General features: G+C 44.4%; 1 protein-coding gene across 1 annotated transcript in view; it reads right to left on the reverse strand.

Annotated features, from left to right (window-relative positions):
• Positions 1-16437, reverse strand: part of SDC2 (syndecan 2) — a 100453-nt gene extending 84016 nt beyond the window's left edge. The window contains exon 1 of the mRNA XM_032858651.1: positions 15875-16437. Coding sequence (XP_032714542.1) covers positions 15875-15934 — 60 coding nt within the window. The 5' untranslated portion in view covers positions 15935-16437. The remainder of the gene's footprint in view (positions 1-15874) is intronic.
• Positions 16438-16953: the final 516 nt, after the last annotated feature.

Consider the following 16953-nt stretch of genomic DNA (forward strand, 5'->3'; position numbering starts at 1 on the left):
ACAGAATCTGAGGTTAGCAGGAAGCTGTAAAAGTCAGCTAATCTCCCAGGTAGCGGATGTTCTGAAGATGCCAAGTAAACGACCAAACACCTACTAGCTTACCTCTAAGCGTGGGGCCTCACTACTTCTGACGTGGTCTATTCCTTCTGCAACCGCCTTCTAGAAAGGTCTTCCTTTTATTCAGTCAAAATCTGTCCCCTTAGAAGCTTCCACCCCTTTCATTCCTGATTGTCCAAAAGAAAAGAACTTTATCTTCCCGGTGCTTCATAGATCTACTTCCCAGAAAATCTTTTTATTATTGTTTTTTAAACTTCCAGTAAAATAAAACCCGAACCTCTTGCACATGTAGAATGCTAGAAGAAAGTAATTTTATGTTAAATAGACTAAAGGCTCTCTTGAATGAATACTAAACACATCTGCAAACAGTTGATGGTATGGAATTTGTTTGAATCTTCTGGGTTCTCTGCCTCTATTTATACCTCAGGGCACAAAACAACAAAAGCAGCCTGGTAAAGACTCACAAGAGTAGTTAATGCCCAAGGAGAGAAACAGCAAACACCAGGAGGCAGCTCACAAATGCGCTCTTAATATTTATTAAGCCAACAATAGTGTTTTGGGTAAATCTTATTAACGTAATACACAAAGTTCTGGGCAAATGAAATTTTAATTCATTTACATCAAATGTGCCTGCAATCCACATTTTTATTAAAAGGACAATAAGCATTCAGTTGAGAAGCTTGGAAATGGGAGGTTATTTTGAATATCATGTATTATTTTTCTATCATTTAAGACTGTAAAACTTTAAAAATTACATAGTATGCACTAGAAAGCTCTGATTGCAGGAGTATAATTCGACCATTTATACAATTTCTTCTAAAGGTTGTGGGAAAGGTATGCAGTCTTGGAAATCTCAAGTCTTCTGTGTAATGAGTAAGATTACACACACACATACACACACTAAAGAAACCAAAACCTTGAGAACGAGAGAGTAAACAGAGCAATTCATCATTTGTATAACACTCATCACTGTTTGATGTGCTAAAGGCTTCTATTTATTTATATAATCTTTAGCAGTTAAAAGATCCAAACCACTTCATGGAAAATATTTTTTAAAAAAGCACTTACCAATTAGCTAAAGATAAAATTTGTTTAGCGTCTCCTTTATTCACATTCCTGGACTTTCCCCATAACGTTCGTTTTTGTTTCTTACGCCAGTCGGAGTTGGGATTTTTGCTACTAGCACCTGGGACTATCTTCACTGGGATCGCTCACTTGATGATGCCTTACAGGGCCTTGTCGCACCTGCCTGTCCCGGGTCCTTCTAGCAGGAGCTGCCGTACCAACCCTTTCCTCCCGATCAACGCCAGCTTCCCTGAGTCAACCCCAGGCAGAAGTCACACAAAGCAGCTATGCTGCCTCCTCACAAAACTTTTAAATTAAGGGCATTCTAGAACTGACTTCTATAAAGGAAACTCACTATTTCTCTACCGTTTCCCCAGCTTTAATGTGTTTATGAGTCACTGGGAGTCTTGTTAAAATTCAAATCACAGTTCAGGAGTCTCAGATGGGGTTGAGAGTTTGCATTTCTAACCAGCTCCCAGGTGAGGCTCATGCGGGTCCCTTGTCCGAATTTTGAGAATCTGAGAATCGAGGCCCCAAAGCAGTGGCCTGCAAGCATCAGAATCACCAAGGCAACTTGAAAAACAAAACAACACAAAACAAAACAAAACCCCACTGCTACCTGGGCCCCATAACTAGGGGCTCCCATTCAATTGCATCTGCGACAGCAGGGATGAGAACCCCTCTCAGCATCTCAGAATCTAGATCACAATACAGTCACCTGGAGGGCTTTTTAAAGCCAACTGCTGGGCCCTACCCCCACATTTCAGATTCCGCTGATCTAGGGTCAGGCTCAGAACTGCTGCATCTCTAACAAGATCCTAGGTGATGAAAAACTGCTGGTCCAGTCTTACAGAGAGACCTGACCTAATGCTAGGGTTAACAACTAACAGATGTCATTTCCACAGAGAACAGACACTTTGTGCGCAAACCATATTATAATAAACACTCTGGAACATCCATGTATGGTAAGAGGGACACGCTAAGAGGGGGAGGGCAGAATTTGGCATTTCCACTCCCTTAATTTCTAACGTTTAACCCTGTTGTTAAATTAAAAAAAAACAAAAACAGCGATGTTGAATTTTATTCTAAGATATTACAGACTCGTTGGGTTTAAAAGCGTATGAATCATAGCAAATGGTTCATTGTAACAGCGGGCTCAGAATAATCTTCCAACTCCATTGTCGGACAGATACATGTTCAGCAGCAGTTTCTAAAGGGTCAGCACTTTAATGTTATCCTGCAGAGCAATTTTTAGAAGCTTTGAAAACTCCAGAATTCTTAAACAAGGTTTTTTCTTCTTCCCCCAAGTCAATTAAAGATAGCCCCTTTTATTCGAGGGATGGAAAATTGTGTTTCAGAATTGAGTGAGGGCAAACATGCTCCCAAATTAGATACCCGAACAAAGTAAACTATGAACAGATTAGATAATGGGGCTGCTGCTTTTTTACTGAGGCAAGAACCAAAGACAACTCAGACGTCTTATTCACAGGATAGCCTAGAGCACTCTCTTCCCTACTTCAACCCCGGAAACAGAGTTCCATGGATTTAATTCGACTTGAACAAGGTCCAAGTAGCTGAGGTGCAGTAATAAAGGATAAAATGAAGAAAAGGGCCATCATTAAGACACGTGTGTAGGGTTTATACACGATCAGTAACTTCAGACAAGTTCTAGGACACATTCCCAATCAGTAAAACACAATCTCTCTGTTCAAAGCATGAACTCAGGCAAATCTAATAAGCTGACCAAACATGCTTTTCTGCAACCAGGCCAAGGGGACAAGCATCCTTTGTTCCACTAAGGAAAGTTTTTGAAAGGAAAGGGAAAGGTTTCCATTTTTTTCTAAGACCTCCTCAGACAGGCTTCATTTATACATATATAATCTTTTGTGTAAAGAGCCATGTATCGTAACCCACCAACGTAATTATCAGGAAAGTATCAGCCAACAGAAAAAGAGGAGAAGGGTGGAAAAGGAAGAAGCTGGGAGCAAGCATGCCCTCTTCCACACAGCTCTGGACTGGGGTGGGGGGGGCAGGGCAGTCCCGGGGAAGCCACTGCATTCCATTGGGTTTGGTCACAAGCAGTAAGGAACACGGGGCTTCACGAGACAAAAATCTTACCTGCTAGACTTCCCTCGAAGCTGGAGGAACACCAGAAAGCACCCAAAGCACTGGTTCTCAAAACTTCTGGAAGCTAGAGTCACCTGGGGAGCTTTTATAGAGGGTCTGATTTAACTGGTCTGGGTGGGGCTCAGGTGCCCACAGCTTTTCGAAGTTCCCCAGATGAATTTAATATGCAGGAAGGGATCAGAGTCAGTGATCTAGAACATGTCCCTCATTCTCCAGAACTAAGCCCTAGAGAGGCTAAAACACCTTCTCTTCACCAACACACAAAAGCCACAGCAAGGAAAGAGAGAAAGAGGCAAAAATTCAGCCTCCCCTTTCCTTTCCCATTGCCCTGTCTTTTCTCATCTGGTCATTTTCCTCAGTCTCGGGTTCAAAACCTCCAAAATGGATCCTTTCTTCTTTGATCAGCACATCTAATCAGCCATCCATTTCAATCAGCATCAACAGACCAGTGCTGACTCTACACCCAGCATGCTTCTAAGCGCTAGACATGCAGGAACTCATTAATCCTCACAGCATCACCATGAGGTGGCTACTGTGACTAATCTCCTTCTTACAGATGAGAAAACTGAGGCCAAGAGACTAAGACACCTGCCCAAGGTCATACACAGCTGGACACTGTGTCCAGCGTCCAGAGTTGGGAATGTAAAGAGACCCCATGAATTCCACTAATTGGTTCCCCCATTACCAGACATGAGTTTGTGGTGAGAAGCCATCAAAGCAACGGGCTCCACATCGGTGAAGGAATCAGAACATGGATGACCTAGAATATCTGGCCAACCAATGCAAAGGAAGGGGTCTGACACTTCACTGTTGGGACCTGCACCCATTATACATTTAAACACTTTATACATTAAACACATTATACATTTAAACACTTTCACTGCTCTCTTGAAAGATGATATTATCGTGTCAGGGCTATTTAAAGCTTAAAACAAACAAACAAACCAACCCAAGGATCTAACTTCTGCTGGGTCACCTAAAATGCAGTCGTGGCCAGTGATTCCGCTAGGCAGTTGAGAGACAATTACAGACAAGAACGGAAAGTGCCCATCACAGTTCTAAGTACACAGTAGGACATCTGCGTAGTAATTTTCAATGTCAGTGTCCTTTAATAAAATTCCCTTCTTAAAAATATCACCCCACAGACTTATCTTCTGAAAAATTATGATGCAAATATATTTGCATTATTACGCTCCGATTTACCAAAGAAGTATTCAAGAGAAAATGTTGGCAGAAAAGACAATCCTACATCCCATACAAAACCAGCAAAAGGAACCATTTTACCTGGACTAGACATGCCGCCACCCCTCTTTTCCTGAAATGCAGGGACGCGTTTATTTTTAGTACAAACCTCTAAGGAATGCTCTTCTTCCCTCATAAAATGAGGTATTTTTTTTTAACCCCATAAAATGTGGTATTAATTCATGAGGACTTTACTTCTAGTTTTGATTCTTATCTCCACTAAGATAAGAACCTTTCATCTCCTTTTCTGTCTGCAAGTCTCCACAATCTTCCTAGGATTTGCAAATCAACTGGACTTCAGCCCCTAGTCTCTCCAAATCCCAGGGCTTTCTGCTCTCTTCCCCTAATTAGCCAAAAGGGCCGCAGATAATAGAGTCTGCGGGAGCACAATTTTTGCCGCAAATTGAGAAATTATCTAAACATCATTTTAAATTACTCACCTTGCACAGAACACATTAACCACACTGATGCAGAGCGTATAACATAAAATGTATGTTCCATTTGCTATTTCATTCACGCATCAAACACAGGCCAGGATTAAGCATATTGGGTGCTAATCATTAATGTGAGGAATGAGGAAGAAGAAGGACCCAGAAAGGGAACGTTTTATGGTAAGAAAAAATTACTAACAAATCACTGATAGCCTAAGCCCAACATTGTAACTCTCCCATTAATTATGTGATCCTGGACAAATCATTTAATCTCTCTAGATGTGTTTTCCCCCTAAAAGCCAATTTCAGCTCTAAAATCCACTGTTACATAATGAAAAAGCAGAACCCAAAAGAATACAAGGAAAATCATCTCAACACTTTTCTACCTCTTTCATTCATCAGCTAAGACTACTATCTTAGTCAGATACATAAGGTCCAGTTCTCGCCTTTCAGAGCCCAAAGTTTACAGAGTATGGAGAATGAGACTGGATGAAATGTAAGGTTTCTTTCTCCTCGGATGTAAACATCAATAAATTCTAGAAGTTCTGGACAATTTCTCACTCTTTCTGTCTTTCTTGTGTTTTAATACTCAGAAGTCTTTCCTTGGAGCACAGGTGGGGGAAAGAGAAAAAAATCTGCAAGTCAAGTGTCTTCAGATCATCAATAGAATTCTGCTTTATCTCCAACACACCATGCTACCTCAAAGAAGGTTTGTCTTTGTTCTGCTGGGAAAGCAGTGACTTTTCTTCTACAAGGGGTTCTTCTTATCCTTCTCAACTGCAGATATGTAGGTCTTTGGCAGTTCTGGTGGTTAGTATATCTAACTAGATTCAGATAAAAACAAACTCATGCGTATTTTACATATAATGCATGTATAACTTATGGGCCCAACCCATTTTCAACTACCCTAAATAATCAAGAGGTAGGTGATAGCTGCTTGAAGGCAGGCATCATGTCATAATTTCTTTTTTTAACTTGTAAGACCAGCCAAGAGCTCTGCCCTTGGTGGATGTGCATTACATGAGTTAAGTCCTAACTGACTGACTTACCAAACATAAAGCCTCATTCAATAACCAATCTGCACAATGACAAAATCGAATCAAATCTAATGCAGGTTCCCCCTGCCATCCGAAAGGAGAGGGTTCCCATGAAACCTTTCAAAAACCAAACTGGCAGAGAGCATAGAAGCCATTATCAGTAATTTATACAGACAAACTTTTGAGCCTTTTTAGGCCCCAAAAAATAACCTCTGTTAGGCTTTTCTGATACCTTAGGACACATCTTGCTAATGGATGCACAAAAGAAATCAAGAGAAAGCAGAGATGCTCACAGACACAGGTCAAAGCTATGGTGGCTTGATGCTGAGATGTTGAGTGTGGTTCCTGGGGAAAGAGCTTGCTCTTTTCAGGTGCCTGCTGCCCCCATTACAGCTCACTGCAAAACAAACACTGAGCACTATTTTGACTTCTTGCCTTTTCTTCATAAAAGCAAAAATTCTCTTCAGATTTCTTTTGGTTATTGAGAACAGGTACTAATGTCCGTCTTTCATAAAAGTGCCCTGGCCTATTGCAAACTTTAAAAAAAGCAGGAGGATACCTGAATAACGAAATAAAAATACTCACCACTCTTAACTAAAGGAGTTCAGAAGTGGGACAGAAATAAGGTTAAGATTTTAATTCATCAGCAAACCTAACAGATAAGTTTACAACATAAGATTGCAATGTTGACCTTCTTTAAGCATTTTACAATTATAATCCCAAGTCCTACGGTAAATTTTCAAGTCTTAACTGAATTTCCAACTCATGTACAAGTCTATTTTTGGTTTTAGCTGGATGTAATTCAGGAAGCAGATGATGGCAGAAAGAAAAAGCGTAATTTAGCATCATACCCTGCCTGATAAAAAAATAAACTGGTCATAAATTTGTGAAAATATATGTCCCTTGGTGTCAAGGGTGAGAATGCAAATAAGAAACAAAAAAACCGTATGCATACATATTTATGCATGTATGATATATTCCAGAATCACAAAACCGAAAGCTAAAAGGAAAAAGAATCAAATGTGTTTAAAACACCAACTATGGGTCAGGTTTTTGTGTTAGAAGTTTTCAGTCATTACTGAAGCTAATCTTCAAAATAACCAAAAAGGCAAAATATTACAATCCCCCAGTGTTACACCGAAAACGCAAACTCAGAAATGATAATAAACTTCCCCAAGGTCATGTGGATTTCAGGTGGTTAATACTGAAAACCAAACCCCAATATACCTAATTCCAAAAGCTTCAAGATCATCTCCTGTGTCATCTTAATTTGGGAGAGCACAACACTGAGTCTTGGTCATGCCAGAACGACACGTTCCTATGGATTACAATCTATATATGTTATGACCCCTACTTTCCTGCACTGTCACACACCTGTCACTCAGACAACTAGAGACTGTTGCCTAACAACTCAGTAAACAGTGATCTTTTGGTTCCTAAACATGTCAAGTGAATTGAGCCATCAGCACAGATGTACTAACCCTTACATAGTAAACCTTTGAGTTAACCAGAAACTAGAGACCCTTGTATTAACATTTTTATAATCGTTTATTATGTATTTTCTGCATCTATTGAGAAGATCATATCATCTCCCTTAAACTTATCTGCACTGCTTTTCTGATGTTGAAGCATGCCTTGGATAAACTCTTCTTGGGTTCATCGTTACTCTTTTAATGAGCTGCTGTTTTCAGTTTGAGAATATTAAATTTAAAATTTTGGCATCATAAATGAAGCCGGCCTATGGTTTGTTTCCTACACCCTCTTTGTCTGATTTTGACACAGAGTAATGCTAATCTCATAAAATTAAAGAAAACAGATTCTATCATGCTCTAAGCTCTGTAACAATAATTGTTCCTTCAAGGATCAGAACATACTTGTAAACCCCTCTAGGTCCAGGACCATTTTTTTAATTGAATTTTTTGTTGACATAATTGTAGATTCACATGCAGCTGTAAGAAATAATACAAAGAGATCTCTTCTACCCTTTACTCAGTTTCCCCCAATGGTAACATTTTATAAAATGATAGTAAATATCTCACCAAGGATATTGACACTGGTACTATCCACCAATCTTACTCAGTTACTCAGTTGTACTTGTGTCTGTGTGTAAGAGTATACATCATTCTAGATAATTTTATCACATGCAGTTCTATGTATACATATATACATATAAATTTTTTAACATAACCTTAGTTTCACTATATAGTTTCATATCAGACTTTTTGTCTATTATAACGCTTCCAAATTATAAACATTCTTCAAATATATTTTTAATGGTTATGTGGTGTTTAATGTATAATTTAGAATCTTTAACCAGTTTTCTTTTATTGTATATTCAGGTTCTTTCCATTTTTTTTTTAACTATTATAAGTAAATATTCAATAAACACATTTACCCAGCTATGGTAATTTCCTTTGGATAGATTTGAAGAGGTAAAATTACTGGGGAAAAAAATGGCTTTTCGTATCTTAACCCTCACAGATCCAGCTGGTCCCAGTAAGGAACCTTACAGCAATAACCAAGGACATACCCTCTCACATCAGCCACATTTCAAGAAAAGCTGAATACAAACATATCCCCACTATCTCAACATAGAGCTAGGCCTCCCCAAATCAGGAAAAAGAACCAGCTGGGAAAGGGCAGGCTCTGTCCTGCAGATCCCGGGCCACTCTCTGGGTTGGAGCTCATCAGATGAGGCCCGTGGAGCCCCACTCTTTAAGGAGACAGAAAACCATGGATCAGAATAATAGTAACTGACACATGACATAAAGCCACTGTGCGAAAAGCTTCTACCAATTCTGTCTCACATCATCCTGAAAACCTTTAGAATATCCCATTTTACGGAGAGGAAAACTGAGCAGAGAGGGATTAAGAGACCTGCCCAAGGTAACACAGTAAAGGGGATTCAACCCCACCTCCAATGACCAGACTCTGAGCCAGTCTACCATAGTGCCTACTCATTTAGACTCTTGCTTGTGGTGTCCGCAGCACTTATACCGGGCTCCAGTGCTAAGAGACATAAGCCAGAGGGAAGGCACCAGCGAAAGGCCCCTCTCTGCAAATGGATGTCTAGACCAGAAATCAAAGGAGGAGCCTGAGGTCCCTCAGTGACTTAAGCCTTAAAAAGCCCTTCAAATTACATCAACATGTCATGTTGGTTTTTGCCTAGAGTGAAAGTGAATTCTATCATATCCACTGGTCTTGATGCTACACCGGCTTATATCTGCAAATATATGAGAAAATACTAGACAATGGATCATGGACATTCAGAGTAATGTATGTAATCTCAGTACATGATGAATACTCAATTCCAGTGAACAGATTACCATCAGCCATCAGACATGACTTACCTCTCAGTAATGTGAATGAATTCCCTGCTTCAGTACATAAAATAGTAAGTATTTGGCAGGAGCTTAATAATTACTTATTGATTGGGTTAATCTTAACATTTCTCCAACGTTACCCTGAAGCATATAGAAAAATGAAATATTAAAGACAGAAAATTCTTCTAGTTCACCCCATCATTTTATAAATGGGAAACCTGACATCCCAGAAAGATTAAGATAATTAACTACATGTGCATAAAACCTCACTTTTGCCTAAATATTGTGCATTCACTTTTACTGCCTTTATATTTAATAATAGGTCATATGAAACTACATATTTAACTTTTACTTGTTCGTGGTAAGACCTTAAAAAAACAATTTTCCCTTAATAATTGGATATCTCATTTCATGTGTCGTTCTTATCATGAGACTAAACTCCATTAACTGCACATACCCCTTAAATATCAGTACTGTTTTATTTAATATGCCTGTATCATCATAAAAGAAAATAAACATCTAACTGCTTTGTAAAAGGCATATTTACTGTATCTTGTGACATCTTTGACAAAACAGATTCAGCAGTAGAGGAAAAAAATGTGAAAATCTATCTTGTCTTTAACAACATTTTCCATAGCTTGGAGCCCAAGACCATGAGCTGGCTCTCACATACCAGTTGGCCTCTCTCTGCTAATATGAAATTCAAATGGGAAATCTCCAAAGACTTCACGGTTTCTCCCCTTCTACTCCTACCAATTCTTTGAGATACCCAAGAAAAACAGACATTCAGAATTCTATTTCGACAGAAATATTTCTTTCCTAATCAGAGCCAGTCACCCCCTTTAGTCTTGTTGCTAAAACTAACATGGCCCCAGAAACAGACTTGTCAAAATGCTGTGAGATTTCTTAATAGTAGGAGCCAGAGCTCAAATGGCTAAAAGGAGAAATTTCACGCATTTCTCCCCTTAAAAAATAAGAAGACTCTCTCTCTCTGGACCCTCACTCCCCAACATTCCCTCACCACCCCTGCCACCTCCTTCTAGATGACCCTTGGCGCTCCAGCATCCAATATAGCAGTATCTCTCCTCGAGGTGTGCTGGATCTCAGTGGAAGCCCTCAGGAGGGAGCATGGAGATATGCAAAGACAGCAGGACTTGACTTCAATGTCTTGTTTATTCTTCCCACCAACACAACAGTGTTGTCGAAACGGAGGTCAAAAGCGAGTTAAAACTGGCCTACCAGCCCAGGTACCCCCCCGGGTGGGTGGAGTCAGTGGGCCCCAGGCCACACTGCTTGCATGGTCAGTGCAAAGATGAGCTTCAGCAGGGCCTACAGACCCAGACTGCCCCCAGCCACTGGCACTGGCCCCTAAATACGGACCTTCAACAGGTGTTTACCAAGCTTAGCACTGCACAGGCGTCAAAGGTGTAGCAAAAAGGGCCCTCCCCTCACGTGGCACCAATTGCAACAGAAGAGAAAATTGCTGTCTTAGAACGTCAGAGGGCTTAAGGGCATTTTCCACTGCTCTTTGATTTCATAGACCAGAAAAGAGAGGCCAAGAAAAGAAGAGGAAAACCACTTAGTACCTTCTGTGCCTCAAGCACCATTCCTATGCTCCCTCATTACATGCTCACAATAATCATGTTATGAAGGCATTCAGGTCCAAATTATACACATGTACATACGTATTTTTTCAAGTAACTTGGAGTTTTAGTTTCTCGTCCAAGTGCTACCACATTAAGCGGCAAAATACCAGCACGTGAACCCAGCTTGTCCGCCTCCCATGCCAAAGCCCTCTGTGCTCTATGGGGCCTCCAAGGTCACAGAGTTTATGGGGCCCCCAAGGTCATACAGCTACATACTGCTGGGAGCCCACCAACTAGCACAAAATAGCACAGGAAGAAAGAGTAAAGTATGTGACCCACACCAATGGCTCCCAAATGTGGTTGATTCCTTATAGCCATCTGAGACGCTTCATAAAAATACAGATCACCCCACCCCCGTCCAGGGCACTGGCTATGCTGGTCCGAGATGAAGCCCTGAGATCTGTATTTTCACACACTTCCAATGATTCTCATCATTCGTCTGCTATACCATTTACACAAAGATAAAAAACAAGGGCTCAAACACGAAAGTCCATCTGGAGCTTGGGTCTGGATCAACAGAATGTTAAAGGAGAAACACTGAAGACAAGGCTAGGTCCCATGAGTGTTCAAGACAGTGAGACCAGCAGGCCAGCAGCAGGAGACATGACGGAGAGCGATCAAGGCGGGGATAAGGAGGAAGGAGCAATATTATGAGCATCTTATAAATGTGGAAGACTCCATGCCATGTAATAAGAAACACGGGAAGTTTGTGGACCATCCGAATGGTACAGGATAAATCAAACAGCAGGTGAGCATCTAGACGAGCGGAACAGCTACAAGACTGCCCGTGTAAAGGCCCAGGTCCCAAGAAAGACAACACAGAAGGGGAAAGCTACCCAGATCACCAGAATGTGAGCTCCAAGAACCCACGGGAGGTAGCCGCGTCTGCTCAATGCTTTCCTCCCCCGCACTTAGTAGGCGCCAACGTGTACTTGCCGAATGAACCACACACAGGTGAAGTTAGCAGTCCACCGGATGTGGAAGTCAACAAAGTGGAATGAGTCAAGGATGTCGTCAAGATTCAGATCCAAACAACTAGAATTCAGATGATGGTACTGGTCCACCTGACTAAAAAAGGTAAATCAGAGTCGCTTATTTCAGCAAAGGCTCTTCATCACTTCTTGTTTTTATTTTCGATTTCTGTTTCTCTAAAACTTTATTTTGGCTTCTGCTCCATGAAAGAATCTGGTGATTCTGAGATACTGGAAGGTACCACTGACAGTGCCAAAAACAGCAGGTCTTCTTTCAGGGTGAGAAGGAAATGATGGGTGAGATGACTTAGTCTGATCTTTTGCAATGGAAAAGGGGCAGTGTTGTGAGAATCTAAATGCAGGTGACATTCCTCACACCGTCTATTGGATCAGTGCCAGATGACATGCCAATAACATAGTGGTCTGACCAGACTCTCTATAAACCTTAATGACAGAGTTGTCTGTGTTCTGTGTGGCTGGCTCAGCCTCAGGGCTTTGCCACCCTGAGGAGACTCCAGGCCACCTGTGGCTGACCGGTCAGGTCTCTGGGTGCTTCTAGAGAGCTGAGAATTAGTCCTGCCCAGGAAAAAACTTGGTGATCTTTTGAAATCCTTTCCAAACTAATGATTATTCAAGACACCATGTGAGTAAGCGTCTTACAGTCCTCCAAAACTAGATCTACCAGGTCCCAGAAGTAGGAATCTGTGGGCATACTCTAATTCCTTTTAGGACAACCAACTTTTGAAAGCTAATCTTACAAGATCTTTTTTTCTTAAATGATGTCTACCTGCTGCTAATATCCAACTAAGAGAAAAAGGTTTTTATAAAATTCCCTAGCAAAAGTAATTTGTTTCATTACCAGCAAAGCCAAAATGTATTTTTTTTTACAGAACTGAAAAAGGTTATATGGTTCCAATTTTATTTTTCTTACTTGTTTAAAAAAAGATTTTATGTATGTATTTTGGAGAGAAAGAGGAGGAGGAGGGGGAGGGGCAGAGGGAGAGGAGAAGCAGACTCCCAGCTGAGCAGGAAGCCAGCCCCGGGGGCTCCACCCTGCGACTCCAGGATCACAACCTGAGCCAAAGGCAGACGCTTAACTGCTTAACCCAACTGCTTAACTGACTGAGCCACCCAGGCGCCCCTTATTTTTCTTTCTAATGCAAACTTTCGAAAGTCTGCCTTTCATAATGCACTGAGAGGTAACGCATGAGTCCAAATGCCTTGACAGTTTCTTTTAATTTACACGCACTGAAATATGTGTATAAAATTCCATTAGTTCCAAAACACTTCCTTTTGTTAAACATATTTCCAGTTCAAATTATGTGTTCAGAGCAGCGTGCAATATATTATTTCTAAAGGTAAACAGTCACGTTTAAAAAAAAACGAATAGAAAAACAGCAGCATATCATTACCGCCACAGTCAGTCAGTCCTTCTCCTCACATGGTGTTCCTGCAGTGAAAGCCTTAAGGGGGGGGGGCGGAATCTGAATGGTGACCACAGACAGTCCCTACCATCTCCTGCATCCAGAAAGGAAGGGCTACCGGCTTCTTTTCACAGACAGCTTTGAACCTTCGTTCCCAAGAATCTCTGTGCCACCCTCCCCCACCTTCCCTTGTGCTTAGTAGAAAACTCAAGAATTCACTAACTGCAGACATTTTTCCTTTCCTCCTTCTAAACACAGACTTGGGGCTCAGACAACCACCACTTCTAGCTCCCAGGAGACAGTTGTCATTTTCACATTAAAATAAGAGGTCCTGGAAATAATGTGCTATAACAGCTAATTGTCGAAAAATGAAATCTTTCAACTTCACATACATTGAGGGTGCTTGGCATCAAACGGAGACTAAAAGTAATTAAAATGGACTAGTGGCCACCCTGGGCTTTGAAACAGCCTAACAGACTCCCTGTTACAGTGTCTGAAATGACATTTTAAAAAGATCTGATCACCCTTTAGGATGATACCCTAATCACTGAAGAGAGTATATACCACAGTGAAGGAAGTCTTTGGGAATGCATCTAATCCTGGTCAGAAATGAGAAATATTGGAACCGCAAAGATAGAGCTCAGGGGAAAGGGGGGGGCGGAGGGGGGAGAGTTCAGGCAAAAAGCTTCCTTAAAGAGCATTGTCAGATTTATGCAAAAATCCGGAGAGCCAGAAGATAGAAACATTCTTTCTGGAGAATTCCCAAACAGTAACACTTCCAAGCAAATCCTGAACAGGACTCTGCGGAAAAAGGACTTCCTTAAGCCTGTACAGCCTTTCCGACAGGCTTCTCTTGAAAACCTTCAGAGGGAGTTCTCCCTTTGCCCTGTTTTGCAACGAAAGGAGCGCTCGTGTTTTTTTCTGAAATAAACAGAGAATCTCTCCCTTTCTGTGTACAATGAGCCAAAGTTCATAACTGGCTGGGAGATTACCAGTCCCAACGGATGAACTGATCATTTGCCAGAGAAAACTACCGATAAGGCTCGGAGTTCTATTTTACAGCCCAAGCACCCAAAGATTCATCTATGCTGTACAGTGTCCAATTCTACCCGCTTTTCAATCTCAAGGACCGTTTGGGGGACCTGCTAGCACACACAGAAGCTCCCACACTGATCTAATGCTCAGTGCCGAAGAGGTTTTCCGCTCCTAAACTGCTTCAACTCCAAAAAATGGGGGGGGGGGGGTTAACATTCCAAGGGCGAGGGGGAAGAAACTCACAAAACCACCCCTGGGCAAGTCAGGAGGTGACAAAGGGAGAAGATGGGGCAACTAGAAAGGCCAGACAGCTGCGCTCCCTAACCGAAGCCCCAGAAGGCGCCGAGGCTGCAGACAGAATTGGGGATGCTGGGCTTCCACCTAGCGGGGCAAAGCTCGGGGCGCTCAGGTAGGGGCCGCCACGGACAAGAAGCCCAGGAGGCAGCTCCCTTCAGAGGGCGCTCATTGGGCGACGCAGGGAAAGCAGCTCCGGCCCCACAAACGCAACCCAAAGAAGGAGAACTCAAGATCCCGGGAAGGGAGGCTGGGTGACCGCAGCCCGGCCCCGCGGGAGAAAAGACTCCTCCGGGCCTCGGAAGCACCCCTGCCAGGGCCCGGGAGGGCAAGCGTGGCAGGCTGGAAGCTTCGGTCCCCGAAGACAGGCGCCCCGCGGCCGCGCTTGGCGTCACCCGCACCCCGCCTCGCCCTGCACGCTCCACTCCAGCGCAACCCTTATTAACATGTCCTCCTGCCCCCGAGGGCCCGCGGGGCTGCCCTCCGCGGCTCAGGGAGGAGGGGGTCGCCGCAGGACTGAGTTGCAGGGGCCGGGGCCCCAGCATTTTCCGGCGCGTTCGGTGCACCCTTCCCCCCGCGGGACCCCGGACTGGGCCTCAGAGGGGAATCAGCCTTTCCACGAAGTGTCTGCTACCTCGCCCCAGCCACCGAAAACATCAAACAAAAGAACTTTTGCAAACTTTCCTCTCCGGTCACTCTCAGTTTTCTTAAATCCGGACCCCATCTCCTCACTCCTATTAGTCAACTGACTAGGAAAGCTAGCTAGCGTCGGGGGGACACCAAGTTTCCAGGGTGTCCCGGGGTCTCGCCGAGCGCGCGAAGGGGGCGGGTTCCCTCGCTGGCTCTCCTCTGGGGGCTCTGGCCACCCTTTTCCCAAGGTCCTTCTCGGGCCACGATGCAAGACCCCCGCAAGGGCAAAGAAGTTGGGAGTGACTTCAGGGGCCTCTGCGGTTGGACCGAACTGCGATTCTCTCGCCCTCATCCCCGGGGACCTCGCGGCAACTCCAGCGAGCGGCGCATTTCTGCGGGAACGTAAGGCAAGGGGGAAAGGGGTGGAGGAGCGAGCGCATTTGTCCCAGTCGGTCCCCCGCGGCCAAACGCCAAGTTGGTGGGGGGGGACCCCCAGGCGGCGCCCCCCGATTCCCTCGCGGGCGCTGCAGACCCCCCTCGGGTATGAGCACCCGAAACGGCTCGCACTTCCCCCCTCTCCGAGTCCACTCACCGACTCCGCCGACACGCAGGCCACCAAGCCCAAGGTGAGCAGGATCCAAGCGCGCCGCATATTCCCCGGAGACCGGCTGCTCCCAGCCGCCGCTGGCAACGAGGGCGAAACGAAGCCTACTGCCTAGCGCCCAGCGCAGCCGGTGCGAAGAGACCCGGGTCAGAGCAGCCGCAACGACTGCGGCTGGGGCTCCGGCACTGGGGCTCCCGGTTCGGGGGCGCTCGCTGGCTCCTCCTGCGCCTGCTCCCGCCGCCCGCGGCTGCGCCCCGGGAATGCGGCGCCTTCTCACTTGTTGGTTTCTGCACTCCCGAAGCCGAGTTGGTGCTCCGGGGAGGCTGCTCTCTCGAGCTCTTCTTGCTCTGCGGCTATTTTACTCCTCCGCGGACTGCTTCCCAGTGTCGCGGTTCCGTTGCTGGTTTTGAGGAATAAATCAGATGGCCTGGAATGTAGCTGCAGCTGAAGTTTGGGGGCAGAGCGATGAAGGCGCGCGACTCGCGCGGCTGGAGCTCCCGGAGTATCTGGAGGGAAGCGCGTCCGAGCCCGGCTAGTGGCTCAGCGGCTCTGCCCCTCCTCCTCTCCGCCACGGCCTCCCTCCCCCCGATCCTCCTCCCCCGATCCTCCCCCCCACCTCCTCTTCTCCTCCCGCTCCCTCCCTCCCTCCCTTGCCTGCTTCTCCCAGCTCCTCGGGGCGTCTGGGGGAGAGGAGGCGGCAGTGTGACTCCCAGCTAAACCCGGGAGAAATTCCTACAGGATTACGCCCCGATTGGCAGCTTCGGGGACCAGTGGGCGCCGGTGGCTCCGCTCTGTGGCAGCTCAGGATCAGCTCGTCCGCAGTCAGAGCTCCAGCGCTCCGAAGCTCCTTCATTTTTCTCCCTCCCTCTCCCCTTTTCCTCTCTCCTTCACGCTCTTTTCTTCTCGATTTTTGTCTCTCCGTTCTCACTTTTCTGGTGAGGGATCGGTGAAACAACGAGACACACATAATTTAGCTTTTCTGCCCTTCAGAATGAGACCAGTAGAAAGAAACTGCTTTGAGAGTTGGAAAACACAAACTTTACAGATGCCTTCACGCATTGTGCACT

This window comes from Lontra canadensis, unplaced genomic scaffold (genome assembly GCF_010015895.1).
Source record: "Lontra canadensis isolate GAN:19392208 unplaced genomic scaffold, GSC_riverotter_1.0 scaffold15, whole genome shotgun sequence".
Taxonomy (NCBI): domain Eukaryota; kingdom Metazoa; phylum Chordata; class Mammalia; order Carnivora; family Mustelidae; genus Lontra; species Lontra canadensis.